The 13,127-nt window shown below is 31.6% G+C and overlaps 3 protein-coding genes across 8 annotated transcripts; 2 read left to right on the forward strand and 1 right to left on the reverse strand.

Annotated features, from left to right (window-relative positions):
• The first annotated feature begins 32 nt into the window (after positions 1-32).
• LOC108337056 (26S proteasome regulatory subunit S10B homolog B) lies at positions 33-3,530 on the forward strand. Of its 2 annotated transcripts, XR_001832876.2 has the most exons (11): positions 33-252; positions 415-534; positions 1,160-1,296; positions 1,447-1,608; positions 1,783-1,869; positions 1,960-2,046; positions 2,126-2,263; positions 2,478-2,669; positions 2,764-2,862; positions 2,974-3,117; positions 3,289-3,530. XR_001832876.2 is itself a non-coding variant. In XM_017573493.1 (10 exons), the coding sequence occupies exons 1-10, from the start codon at positions 153-155 to the stop codon at positions 3,046-3,048; spliced, it is 1,197 nt and encodes a 398-aa protein (XP_017428982.1). In that variant the 5' UTR covers positions 33-152; the 3' UTR covers positions 3,049-3,276. The 2 variants fall into 2 exon arrangements, 1 of the variants encoding a protein (XP_017428982.1); XM_017573493.1 differs by lacking the exon at positions 3,289-3,530 and having other exon boundaries at positions 2,974-3,276.
• Positions 3,531-5,350: 1,820 nt separating this feature from the next.
• On the reverse strand, positions 5,351-7,683 carry LOC108337514 (uncharacterized). Of its 3 annotated transcripts, none has more exons than XM_017574061.2 (6): positions 7,583-7,683; positions 7,218-7,445; positions 6,950-7,090; positions 6,481-6,600; positions 5,959-6,054; positions 5,351-5,863 (listed from the first exon to the last, which is right to left on the reverse strand). In XM_017574061.2, the coding sequence occupies exons 2-6, from the start codon at positions 7,434-7,436 to the stop codon at positions 5,747-5,749; spliced, it is 693 nt and encodes a 230-aa protein (XP_017429550.1). In that variant the 5' UTR covers positions 7,437-7,445; positions 7,583-7,683; the 3' UTR covers positions 5,351-5,746. The 3 variants fall into 3 exon arrangements, with proteins under 3 accessions (XP_017429550.1, XP_017429549.1, XP_017429551.1); XM_017574060.2 differs by having other exon boundaries at positions 7,218-7,481; positions 7,583-7,670; XM_017574062.2 differs by lacking the exons at positions 5,959-6,054; positions 7,583-7,683 and having other exon boundaries at positions 7,218-7,576.
• Positions 7,684-8,399: 716 nt separating this feature from the next.
• Positions 8,400-12,058, forward strand: LOC108337196 (uncharacterized). Of its 3 annotated transcripts, none has more exons than XR_001832885.2 (8): positions 8,400-8,915; positions 9,183-9,261; positions 9,364-9,442; positions 9,561-9,600; positions 9,693-9,827; positions 10,054-10,191; positions 10,489-10,637; positions 11,444-11,582. XR_001832885.2 is itself a non-coding variant. In XM_017573668.2 (8 exons), exons 1-8 carry the CDS (start codon positions 8,572-8,574, stop codon positions 11,715-11,717), a joined length of 1,005 nt encoding a protein of 334 aa, XP_017429157.1. In that variant the 5' UTR covers positions 8,418-8,571; the 3' UTR covers positions 11,718-12,058. The 3 variants fall into 3 exon arrangements, 2 of the variants coding, with proteins under 2 accessions (XP_017429156.1, XP_017429157.1); XM_017573668.2 differs by lacking the exon at positions 10,489-10,637 and having other exon boundaries at positions 8,418-8,738; positions 8,823-8,915; positions 11,444-12,058; XM_017573667.2 differs by lacking the exon at positions 10,489-10,637 and having other exon boundaries at positions 8,413-8,915; positions 11,444-12,058.
• The last annotated feature ends 1,069 nt before the right edge of the window (positions 12,059-13,127 follow it).

Consider the following 13,127-nt stretch of genomic DNA (forward strand, 5'->3'; position numbering starts at 1 on the left):
AGCAACCTATAAAATAGACTTGGGGACCAAGATATTAGGGCTAAAGGAAAATAGTTCGCATACACGACAGAGTTTGTCATTTGATAGTATAAAAAGCTATTTCAATCCCTTTTTCTGATTTCAGATTTTGGTTATAGCGAGTAACACTAACAATGACCGATACTGAAGACGCCACACGACGCCGTAACGCGGTTACGGAGTACCGAAAGAAACTTCTTCAACACAAGGAATTGGAATCCAGAGTGCGATCGGGTTAGTTTTTACTCAATCCAACTTTCACTCTCTTTCGATTCTGAATTGCTTCGCAATGGTTTCATTTACCTACTTTTTATTCGTGATGATGTTATGCTCCCATTGATTAGGATTTAGTAATTGTGAATTTTGACGAGTTTGACTTTGCAATGTTAATTGCAGTGAGAGAGAATTTGCGAGCTTCAAGAAAGGAGTTCAACAAAACAGAAGATGATTTGAAGTCTCTTCAAAGCGTTGGACAGATCATTGGCGAGGTTCTCAGGCCTCTCGACAATGAGCGCCGTACTGAGTCTATCCCTTTTCTTCATTTTGTATTTTGAATGATATTTTTCGTAATGTATTCTAATATATATTGAGATTATGAACACAAACTTATGTTTTACTCTATATGTGAAAACCTAAGCCTATTCATTCTGGATGATAATATATAATCTATACTTAATTGCACAATTTTTTCTCCCCTATCATCAAATTTTGAATTTTACCCCTGAATTCATTTGTGCGTTTTGTAGTATTTTTTTAAGTAATGCATTATACTATGTAATGACTTTATGGGTTCACATAAAAGAACACACCATCCTAGAGTTTAAAAAATCTGATGCAACTTTGTTTGCTTACAACTTTTTTTGAATCAGTGTCCGTGTGCCACCCTTTTTCTTTTTCAGCAAAAAAACTTTTTCTTCATGACACATTGGCACACTATTAAACAATTAAAAAACATGAACAGTAAAACTTGTGAAATGATGATAATTGAGGGCTAAAATCTGTAATTTGACCTGTTGTCTAATAATCTAATTAGTTGATCGAGCTGAACTGATACACTATCTCCCATGGTATTTTGTTTGGTTGATGTGTACTTAAACCTATGTTGATTTTTATTTTAGTTGTTCTTTCTGTTATCTCTCAGTGATTGTTAAGGCAAGCAGTGGACCTAGGTATGTAGTTGGTTGCCGCAGTAAAGTAGATAAGGAAAAACTGACTGCTGGTACCAGAGTGGTTCTTGATATGACAACACTAACCATAATGAGGGCTCTTCCACGTGAGGTAAGGTTTTGTGGTTTATGTTTCTTTTGGGTATTATTTGATATAGTGAATGTGAAGCTTGTGTTCTTTGGGCTATCTGGTTTAGTTTTCTTCTAAAATTTATCTTCTAGTTTTATATTCCTGATGATCAATATGGATGTGAGTTGATAGGTTGATCCGGTAGTTTACAATATGCTGCATGAGGATCCCGGTAATATCAGTTATTCCGCAGTTGGTGGTTTATCTGATCAGATAAGAGAATTGAGGGAATCAATTGAACTACCTCTGATGAACCCTGAGCTCTTCCTTAGAGTCGGAATAAAACCTCCTAAGGTGATTACTTTTCACTGTACTACTATGTCTGTGTGTCTGTGACCTCTGTTATGTGTTTTGGAAGTGTTGTCACCTAAGTTTCAATCTAAAAGTTTTTTAGTGGTAATTTACTTTGATGAGCCATGATATTTAATTTTGAATCTGATTAGCATCTTCTTAATTATTGTTTCCCAGGGTGTTCTCCTTTACGGTCCTCCTGGTACTGGTAAAACATTGTTAGCTAGGGCAATTGCTAGTAATATAGATGCTAACTTCTTGAAGGTTAGAATTGTTTCTTTTCTTAACTCCTTTGTGTTTTCGGGTTTCCTTTAATCTTAAATATAATGTACCTTACCCTCCATATTGTTGTAGGTTGTTTCAAGTGCAATAATTGATAAGTACATTGGAGAAAGTGCCAGGTTAATTAGAGAGATGTTTGGTTATGCACGAGATCATCAGGTAGATTCTTGAATGAAGTTTCTTATTTGTTCATATAATAATTGGAATGTAGTTCTTACTCTCCATTTTGTTTGTTAAGCCTTGCATCATTTTTATGGATGAGATCGATGCCATTGGTGGCCGTCGTTTCAGTGAGGGAACAAGTGCTGATCGTGAGATTCAGAGAACACTAATGGAGTTGCTTAATCAACTCGATGGGTTTGATCAACTTGGGAAGGTATATCTTGCTTTTTATCCTTATTTAGTCATTTTGAACATGCTTATTTCATTTATGTCAGATATAATTCACATAAAATGTGAAGTATAGCAACCTTGCAATTAATGTGTCTTCTTTATATTGCGATGTTTTCTCACTAAAAATGATTGTTCTGGTGAATTCTTATGTTGGGTTGACAACAATTACAACATTGCTGTCTCAATGGATGTTGTAGGTTAAAATGATAATGGCAACAAACCGTCCCGACGTACTGGATCCTGCTCTTCTGCGTCCTGGAAGATTGGATAGAAAAATAGAGATTCCATTGCCAAATGAACAATCTAGGATGGAAATTCTGAAGATTCATGCTGCTGGGATAGCTAAGCATGGTGAAATAGATTATGAAGCCGTTGTGAAGCTTGCTGAGGTGAGTTCAGTTTGGATTAATTTTGTTGATAATTGCAACTAATTTTGTTGATAATTGCAGCATGTTGATGTATTTTTTATTGCAAATTGCTCAGGGCTTCAATGGAGCTGATCTTCGAAATGTGTGCACGGAAGCTGGAATGGCAGCAATTCGTGCAGAACGTGATTATGTGATCCATGAAGATTTTATGAAGGTGAGTTCTTTTACTCTGACGAAAGCTATTTTTCTGTCTATTTATCAGGCTCAAGGGTTAGCCCTCATCACTCTCTGGAACAATAACTTGACTAATTTCTTTGGTGCGCAGGCTGTTAGAAAACTGAATGATGCAAAGAAACTTGAATCCAGTGCTCCCTACAGTGCTGATTTTGGCAAAGACTAGACTATTATGAAATTCTTATTCATGAATATCTAGGCAGTACATCTTGAGTCACATTCTTCGTGCAATTAGGTTTTGAATTGAATTATTTTTTGTTTTCTTTTAGATCATGCTCTACATTATTTATATCACTGATCTTTGAATTGGTTCCTCTCCCCATTTATTGTTGAAGATCCTCATTGAGTGAAATTCTGTTCCAATCTTGATCAATAAATCTGATTTGATGCTTAATTGCTGTGACAGGTTATGTACTACTAATTACGGCCGGCAACAATCTAATATTGAGTTGGAATTTAGTTTCTCTTCAATCCAGCTAGCTAAGCTCTTTTTTATAGTTATTATACTAATTTGAGGCCTTGGTGATCTGAGTGTTGCGTTGTGAACTCTACCTTCCGTGTAAACACTAGTGGAAAAAAAATTATTTTCCATCTTTTCTTTATATTATGGTGACATTTTTATATATATGAATATTTTTTTGCACCTTAGTTGAAATTTTAATGGATGTAGAAAGTGGTTTGTTAAGCATGTTAAAATATCAATTGATGTAAATAACTTCAAAGACTAGCTTAATGCAGTGATATTCATAATGTTCCAACCTTCATAATCTTCCAAGCTACATTGCCAAATCTCGATTTACCGATGGAATTATATACTGATCCATTTTGAAAGAAACGGTTTTCATGATTTTTGGGTGCGCGTTTTATAACACAACTTCAACTTTTTCAAAAATTCTTTTTTTTTTTAATTTTAGTAAGTATTGTTTTAATTTTTTTTTCTTATTAAAATCATTCTACACCCTCATAATTATTAATTTATAATTTTTATTATTACAATAGTTATATTAAAATTAAAAAAATTAAAATAAAAATAGTAATAATGAAAATAAGAAAAACAAAAATAATAAAAATAAAAAGAAAAATAATAATATAAAATCTAATTTAATATATTTAAATATATTAAATTATTTTAAATATTAAATTAAATTAAATAATTATTAAATTTTAAATAACAAACAAAATATTAAAAAATTTTGTGGATTTTGAAATCCATGATAATGGATTTTGACATTCGATTAACAAATTTTTTTAAAATTTTGTTTTTTTATTTATAATTTAATAATTATTTATTTTAATTTAAAATTTTAATATTATTTCATATATTTTCGTATTTTAATAATTATTAAAAAATAATTTTTATTATTATAATAATTATATAAACAAATAAAAATAAAAATAGTAAGCATTTTAAGAAATCTGATAAATCTTTTTATTGAATTTCAAAATTTAATAGTTTTTTCATCAAATTTTAAAATTTAGTGTTGGATTTCGAAATTTAATGAAAATTAAATTAGATTTTGAAATCTATGAAGTATTTTTCTTGCGAGATATAATAAGCATTTTAGAAGAATTGAAAGTGGAGATTAAGGCTGTGTTTGCATGAACAGATAACATTGTTCAAGCGAAATTGTGGGCGATGAATTACAAATTGTGTGCTGTTCGTTTGAGAGAAAAAAGATAGATCGTCGATGATAGATTTGTGGGATACCCTCGATTTTGGTCACTCGCAAAATCGAAGAGATTTGAGTGAATTGTTGCGAAAAAATCGTATGTGCCCTTCAATTGTTACGGAACGACGAGAGTGGCGTAACCGGTTACAGCAGAGTCGTAACCGATTACAGCGGTATGAAGTTTTGGCTGGCACGTAATCGGTTACGCAAACGAGTAACGGGTTACACAAATGCGTAGCCGGTTACCGGGCTATACATTCATTTCCAAAGCAATTGCTGCTTCTCAATGACCAAGGTCATTTTCTTTTCCAAACTAACACCTCTTTATTTTATTTTTCAGTTTTTTGTATAATTATTTTAATATTATAATTTAAAAAGATCTACGTCTTAATAAATTAGGTATATACTTTCAACTATTTAAATTTAAAATATATTTTTTGTTGTATTTTATACTCTCAATTTCACGTGATATATAAATATGTTATAAAATGCATTATATTTTCTAATTTATTAAAAATAAGTTGATTATTTAATTTTTATAATTTTTAAACATTAATTTTATAAATTATTCATAATTTTTTTTCTTTATAAACATTTTTACAATTAAATATAACATTTATAAATAATATTTTATATTACTTTTATAACTAGGAGTATTTTGATAATCTTTAATTTCTAGCAATTAAACTAATTTTTAAAATCAATCACATCAATCAAATCCTAACTAATTCTCATAAACTTTACTTCCAAATCCACTCTCAATTATCCACAAATCTATTAAAAAAAACAACTAAAAAATTACTCTCAAATCCACTCAAATCTATTCAAATCATCTTCCCCAAATACACCCAAAAGAACAAAGTCTTAGAAGGTGCATAATGAAACGGCCTTTTTTTGGGTATGTATGATATGTGCTAGTGTAAAAAGTAAAGCATTTACATTTTAAATTAACGTGGATTCTAACCAATATAAAAGGTCCATACAGTAGGGAAACCAAATTTCTCCACCATAAAATGTGAAAGTATAGAATTGAATTGATACAGCACTCAAAAAGCTTAAAAATTACCTCAGAGTGAACTGGAAAAGAATCGATGTTGTACCAAACATGCATTTATTAGACTGTACCATACTTTTGTACCTTCTCAAACCCATCACTACATAATTTAAATTGCAATTGCCAATCGGTAGTCCTTTTTATGTTGCTGTTGTTGACTCCTTTTTCTTATGCTCCTTGCTTAATTTCCGTTTTATCATTCTAACAATCTTGAAGAACCAGAATGCACTTACCAGCTGCAAACCCAATCCCATAGCCTGTAACAATGGAAGGAATTAAACAAAGGTGAGTGTAGTTACCTAGAAAACAGAAAAAAAAAATATGCTTTCTCAAAAGAAAAAACAGCCTATACCTTTATGAGAAGTGGATAGTCAGCAGATAAAGTCATGTAAGTGATACACGGTCCCACCAACATCCTAGCAAAACTAAATATGGCAGCAAACAGAATCTGTGCAATTGTGTGAAACTCAGCTTCTAACACATTTTATTATGTAAATATTTGATTAACAAAACCATAAGATCCATTTCAACACATAGTGAGTGATTTAGTTATTCAACTATAACTTATCGTGATATAACTTGAATACAAATGAACTTTAAGTCTAACTCAATCATGTAAGATTTACGTTCACTTATATATTCTAATCAACGTGGAATTTCCAATCCATATATAAGTTGACGATATTAATCAAGTGTACTTTCAGAAGTGAACACATTTTTGAACTTGATATATGAAACAAGCAGTCGGCATGGTAAGTATGTGGTAAATTTAAAAACTGAGGTTAAGATAAATGCTTACATTTTGTTCATTAACAAGGAATGGCCAAATCAAAGGAAGAAATGAAATATTTGGCATGACTATCATTTTACTTACATCAGCAGCCAAATTAAGGGGGGTATCTCTGTAACCAAGCTCTTTCAGAAGCTCCCTCAAATGCAAACATGGACTTGATATTTCTGTTATCCATATTGTCGCCACCATTTCTGAGCCACACTGTACACAGATATGGCAAAAAATCACTAGCTAATCATGAAACAGCCATAGTCACAACAAAAATGTTTCTGAAATTGAGGTAAATGAACAATACTGACAAATTGAGAAACAAATACTCCAAAATTTTATTACCAATCCAGATGACCATATATCAATACTTTATTTTTTCTAAAAGATTAGAAGGAGATAAGTTTGTGAAAAAGACAATGAGCAAAGCACACTTCTATTTATGAATGATTACATGAAGAAGATTTATTTCTGAGAAACTCAACAAACATTGTTTAATATTTAACAGTGGAAACAACAATACATTCCAAAACTAGGAGAAATCACTTGAGCTTTTGATTACCTTTTGATAGAAAAGACCTGCTCCAATTCCAACAATGCTTACCAAATGGTGGACAGTGTTGTCTAGATTGACACTCTCACCAAAGTGACAACAAGCAAGATCATAAATCAGATAAGAAAGGCTCACTGCCAGAACTTGCATCTGTTCAGAAAACAGTTCAAACTTTCTACTTTAATGCCAATTCTAAAACAATGAAAAACACCCAAATCCATGTAAATAAATAATGAGGTTTCCCTCAAAAGGGTATGGCATGCAGTTAATCCTGTACCTGTTGGGGTGAAGATTTTGACCCCACACTACATATTGGACACCTCCAATCTTCAATAGAGAGCCAAGCCAATGTCACTGCTAAAGTTGCATGGAGAGTGGACACAAGGCGGTTGCAGAAATCAAAAGAGCGTTTGGGGAATAGTCCTCTCAGTATAACAAATGCTGATGTCCATGAAACAACTCCAACAACAACTGTTTCTGTAACATACTTTTCCATTTCTCCACACTGCAAAATATGTCTTCACAATTCAAGTTTCTGCAACTGCATCGTTACTACTTCAATTGGCAAAAAAAAAGTGTACTTTCTGTTGAATTCAATACACACACATATGCACACAGAGTTATATGATTCAGATTGCAAACCTGTAACTACGATTCTGTGAAAGACATTAATTTGAGAGGACCCTTTGAAATATGATGTTGCTTTCATAACATAACTGCCACCAGAAATATGGATGAAGCAATGGAGTGGGGTTAGAACTTTGGAATTATCAGGAAATTATTATTCAACTACCACATTTATTATTATATGTTTGCATGAACAGATTGATAAATGAAACATGCAACTATGAACTACACACCCAGTCCAATAATGTAAGAGATTAATACTATTTTCTACCAAAAATCTTAAGATTATAGATTAATGAGTTTTTTAACTTTGTCCAATCTTTTACTTTCTCATTTCTATTAAATAGGACTTTGGACTCAATTTTACTGTTTTCATATCCTTTTCAACCTATTTTTCTGTTCTTTAACTAATATTTCAAGAATTATTGAGTAACTTTTTAATTAACTTAAAAACCAATTAATTATACTTACGTTTAAATTTGAAAAATATAAGTGCAATTACAACAGAAGGAAAGGGGACCATGCATATATGGACAGAATTGGGGTTTGGTGATTATGGCACTGTTCTTTTTGGCTAACAGACAAAAATCATTAGTAAAGCGTGATTTAAGATGGCTGCAAATACATACATTATGAAAGTGTTGATAATTTCATATATAGTATTATTTTATTAATATATATACACTGATACAAAAATGTTTTGAACTTTTTATTATTATTAATTTATTTTCATTTATATATTATTTGTATTCCTACTTATTTTAGTTATATTTTTACAATACAGTTTTCATGAAAAATTACTATATCATTGTCATCATTATATAAATGTTTATTATGAAAATTTATTTGTAATTTTATTGTAAGATTTTAAGTTTTTACTTTCATGTTTATTATCTATCAAAAGTGTGTTCTATTGCATCTGGAGATTTCGTTCTACCACTTCCCTGTAACAGTGTAAAGAGAGTGTGGTTTTGGATGATTTTTGTTGAACCTTTGATTTTGCCATGGAAATAGCTTTATCGATTCCTCTCCAACGTTGCCATGCTCATGATCATGTTGGGACAAGTTTTGGTTCGATATCCCCAACGTTGTCTGAAAAACGCAGCATGTTCATTATCGGTATGGGATTCGTGGGGCAATCACTTGCACGAAAACTGCACAACCAAGGATGGTTAGTTGCATTACATTCTCTTCCCTTCAGTATTTACAATTCTCGCTTCAAAATTTGTCTCATCGGATCAATGATTATTGGTAGGGTCGTGTCTGGGACTTGTACAACCCACGTGAAGAAGCAGCAGCTCCAGAACATGGGGTTTCATGTTCACCTTTTCGATGCAAACAACCCCGAGTGAGTCAGCTGATAATTTTGCTTTCAATTTTGCATTTTATCTCGGAACCATCACTAATAGTTATATGGGTGTTAATTGGATTTGATGTCTGAATTGAGAACTATAAAGGGCACATTTGTGTTTTAGTTGGCAAGACGATTTCATATTTAGTTGGCAAGACGATTTCATGGTAAATAATTTCTTTGGGGAGTCGAACATGGATGTGTGAAATATGTTGTCAATCTGACTTAATGGATAAGACTTTTGCTGTTGTTTTTGTTCTGCAGTCTGGATATTCTAAGGCTACTGAAAAATTACACTCACGTTCTTGTTTCTGTGCCCCCTCTTGTTGGCATTGGTGATCCGGTATGATTTTACTGTAACTAACAATTGTTGTATGTGTATCACCATTCTGAGGATAATATCTGTAAACTTTCCACTTTTTTAATTATTTTTATTGATTTATAGATGCTCCAGCATGAAGAACTTTTCAGAAGGTCTTTAGTAAATTCAGATGTTCAGTGGCTGAGTTACTTGTCTTCAACTAGTGAGTCTACAATGAAATTAATGTGAAGGTTTAGTGGTTCTTAGCTGACATATGAACTGGGTTTAGACATTTTTTGTGTGTTGATTTCAGAGTGATGGAAAGACTTTCTATCTTGCAGGTGTTTATGGAGACTGTGCTGGTGAACTGGTGGATGAGGAGTAAGAGTATAACTCAATAAATCACTTGCTTTCCAAAATTTCTGAATCTTCTCCGTTAGTTGGTTCTTAGTGTGTGCCTCATGTTGTGACAGTTATCCAACAAATCCAGAAAGTGAGTTGGCTAAATTAAGGTTAAGTTCCGAAGAAGGCTGGTCAAATGTGTCTCGTGATCTTGGGATCTCACCACTTTTATTTCGACTAGGAGGTATCTATGGCCCTGGTAGAAGGTACTTGCCTGTTCTCACTTCAATATTTCTATCATCAGTTTATTTGTAGGATCTGTAAAAGCCTAGAAATTTCTTGTCTAAGTTGGATGCCATGACAATCAATTCAAATCTGTCATTCTAAGGATATACCAGTCAGTAAGTGTCACATCTCATATAAGATAAGAGGCACTTAACTGTCAATTTAGCATATATATTCCTTTGACATTGAACATTTCTTTTGTTTTAGTGCCATTGATACAATAATCAAGCAGAAACCAATGTCAGAAGGTCAGAAGAGGAGAAAACACCGAAAACACACATCCAGAGTACATGTTGATGACATCTGCCAGGCACTGATGGCTACTGTTGATGTACCTTCCCCCAGGTGAATTTTCTCTATAATTAACTTTCTGGTACATTTAACACCCTTGTGAAATGGTTCTAAGCTAACTAGCAAAAATTTCTAAGAGAAAAACAAAGTTGTAGGATTATCAAACAATATGTTATGCACTCTAGTTCAGCAGTAGTGGAAGGTTATGGCAATGACCTTAAAGAGCCTAAGTGGTTGGAGAAGCACAATTCTTGAATTTTAGCTTTATTTCAATGCCTTTATCATGTTATTTACTGTTGCAACTTTAAATACAAAACAGATTAAATGTTTACCTTCTAAAATTACATGTAGGATATTCTCCCAAATAAAGCAACTATTATAAATACGTACACTGATGAAGGAATTGACTGTGGCTGTTTATCTAATAAACACATCTTAAGTTGAAGATTTGTTAGAATTTTAGTGGTGAGCCTGCACACCATACCAACTACCGTTTAAAGGTACTTACGTTATGCTATTGCAAATACACAGTCATAAATATTGCTTGTGTATGTTAGTCACGATTTTAATAATTGGTCTGCATCCATAATTGTGGTTCCAATGTCAAAGTTTTGGTGGTTCATACAACCACAATTGTGACTTAACAGCCACGTCTGTTTGCTATTTTATGCAATATAAAAGTTTTTGATGAAAGAGAAACATAGCCTAACTACAATTGAAAACCATAACTAATTTTTCCTACGTTTTTTGTTTGCTGAGTCATACTATCGACCTTGACCAGAATAAAGTAGGCAAGAGCAACACTTAGTGCCTATGGGCACAAGGATAGCGTTTGATAGAAAATAATACGATAGACCTAAACAAATAATAAATCTTGTTAAGATAGGTTTTAGATAACTTAGATATCATTTTAAGAAGAGAATTTCAAATCTAACTTAATTTTACAAAATTGATTTGTAAGATGAAGTTCACACTTACTTATATACTGTAAATTTATCTTTTATCTTTAAAAGATACGAGATCACCCGCATAAATAGAATAAACAAAACATTGAAAGTGTAACAAGAATATCAATCCAAAATTCAAGAAAACATGCTATTAAATGGTAATATTAACAGTATAGAGAGAGAGAGACTGAAATTATGACAAATAGTTAAATTTAAGGACTTATTTGACGTCTCATATACTTGTTTAACATTTTCTATTTGTGACAACACCTACCACTTGCAGCAACTATAGTGATTGTTTATTGGGTCAATTGGTTTTAGTGGTTGTGCTCATTGGGTCAATTTGCTCACCCTTTCAGAGAGGTTTACAATATCGTTGATGATGACCCTGCTCCGAGGGAAGAAGTATTTGAGTATGCAATGAAATTGGTGGAGGAAAAGTGGCCAGGGCTGAAGTTACAAATTGTGGAGCAGAGTCAGAAAGAGTGGTCCAGTGTAAATCCAAAAGGTGACAAACGAGTGTGTAATGCCAGAATGAAGAAGGAACTAGGAGTACAACTACTTTTCCCTGATTACAAATCAGGATTGAAGAGTATAATTGACCAAATTCAGAGTCCATTCCACTGTCATTGACCAAATCTGGACACTGATCATTACTGTAAAGTAGTGTCAATCTCTTATATGAGTTGAGTTCATAGTCATATTGATATAATTTCTTCCTAAAATGAACCACCTTAGGAAGAACCCATCAATTACTCACATCACTTCATGTTTGTTTCTCTGTGCAAATGGTATTGTACTGCTTCAAAATGAGAATCTTAAAATTAACACTTCTAAAAGTAGGATAAGTATGTCATCAAATCAATTGGTGTGATTATGCCACCGAACTAGTAATCTCAAATTAAGTTTTGATACAAGTGTTTGGGGGTGAGAATTAATATATTTAGTTACAGTAATCTTATCTGGTTCAAATAGGTTTGTGTCTAATGCAAAATGCACTTGCCCTCTGAAAGAACAGGCAAAATAGTTACTAAAGCAACTTTGTTGAATAATGCCGGTAACTATTTGAAACCATTGCTCAAAATAGATTCCTTTTACTAGAGGTGGTTTTTATAATTGTAGATAAACATGGAATACTGTATTTTTTTAAAATATCTAAAAATTAATTACTTATTTTTAATATTAAATAAAATAAACTAATATATTTACCTGATTAAAAACTGTTAAATATTTAAATATGGAATTTTAAAAATAATATTGGGTTACTGATTTAAAATTAGTAGAAGTACACTTATGTAATGGTTTAACTGTGTAAAATTATTTTCCTAAAATGAGATTATGATAATAAAAAAATAAAAATAAAAGAGAGGTATTATGAAATACCTCATTTAGTTTTGAGGGTGTTTCTTCCTTTATCTATCTATCCATGTAGTGGCATTCGAACACAGACTATGAGACATGATTTCGGAATCAAAACCACATAGACCAGTGATGCCACCGAGCCATGAACACATTTTTTATTATAAAACTAAGTTACAATATTTTTTTATGCTATTTTCTTTACATTTTCCCATTCTCACTTTTTTTTTTCATGTTATAAATTTTAATATATATTAAAAAATTGAATAAAACGTAAAATTTTTCTAATAATGAGTGTGTCGTGTTCATCAATGAATTATTATTTTTTAAATAAAACTAAGAAAAATAAGTATGATTTTTATCTTTATACATTTTTTAATATTTGTATTTAGTCCTTGTATTGTTTAAATGATTTGAGTTCTCAAATTTATTAAACTTTTAGATTAAGTAATCATGCTTTGAATAAATTTTAATTATATTTTTTAAATAGAGTATATTTGAATAAATTTATTTATTACTATTTATTGTAAGGATGTGATGATCAACAAACAAATTATGAGTATTTCTTTATTAATTATATTTTTTTAATAGAGCATATTTGAATAGATTTCTACAAATTTTTTATTAGATCTGATCCAACCTGTTTGAATTAAATTGAAATTACTGAAGTTTTAAAATGTTTTA

Source organism: Vigna angularis, chromosome 7 (assembly GCF_016808095.1).
Source record: "Vigna angularis cultivar LongXiaoDou No.4 chromosome 7, ASM1680809v1, whole genome shotgun sequence".
NCBI classification, from domain to species: Eukaryota; Viridiplantae; Streptophyta; class Magnoliopsida; order Fabales; family Fabaceae; genus Vigna; species Vigna angularis.

Bases quoted from the DNA above. Each gene is read 5' to 3' on its own strand.
- LOC108337196 (XM_017573667.2), top strand. From the start codon at position 8,572: ATGGAAATAGCTTTATCGATTCCTCTCCAACGTTGCCATGCTCATGAT. The intron at 9,443-9,560 runs GTGAGTCTACAA...TCTATCTTGCAG, and splicing joins GAGTTACTTGTCTTCAACTA to GTGTTTATGGAGACTGTGCT. The intron at 9,828-10,053 runs GTACTTGCCTGT...CTTTTGTTTTAG, and splicing joins ATCTATGGCCCTGGTAGAAG to TGCCATTGATACAATAATCA.
- LOC108337514 (XM_017574061.2), bottom strand. From the start codon at position 7,436: ATGGAAAAGTATGTTACAGAAACAGTTGTTGTTGGAGTTGTTTCATGG. The intron at 6,055-6,480 runs GTAAGTAAAATG...ACAATTGCACAG, and splicing joins CCCTTAATTTGGCTGCTGAT to ATTCTGTTTGCTGCCATATT. The intron at 5,864-5,958 runs GTATAGGCTGTT...CCATTGTTACAG, and splicing joins ACTATCCACTTCTCATAAAG to GCTATGGGATTGGGTTTGCA.
- LOC108337056 (XM_017573493.1), top strand. From the start codon at position 153: ATGACCGATACTGAAGACGCCACACGACGCCGTAACGCGGTTACGGAG. The intron at 2,047-2,125 runs GTAGATTCTTGA...TTGTTTGTTAAG, and splicing joins GTTATGCACGAGATCATCAG to CCTTGCATCATTTTTATGGA. The intron at 2,264-2,477 runs GTATATCTTGCT...TGGATGTTGTAG, and splicing joins GGTTTGATCAACTTGGGAAG to GTTAAAATGATAATGGCAAC.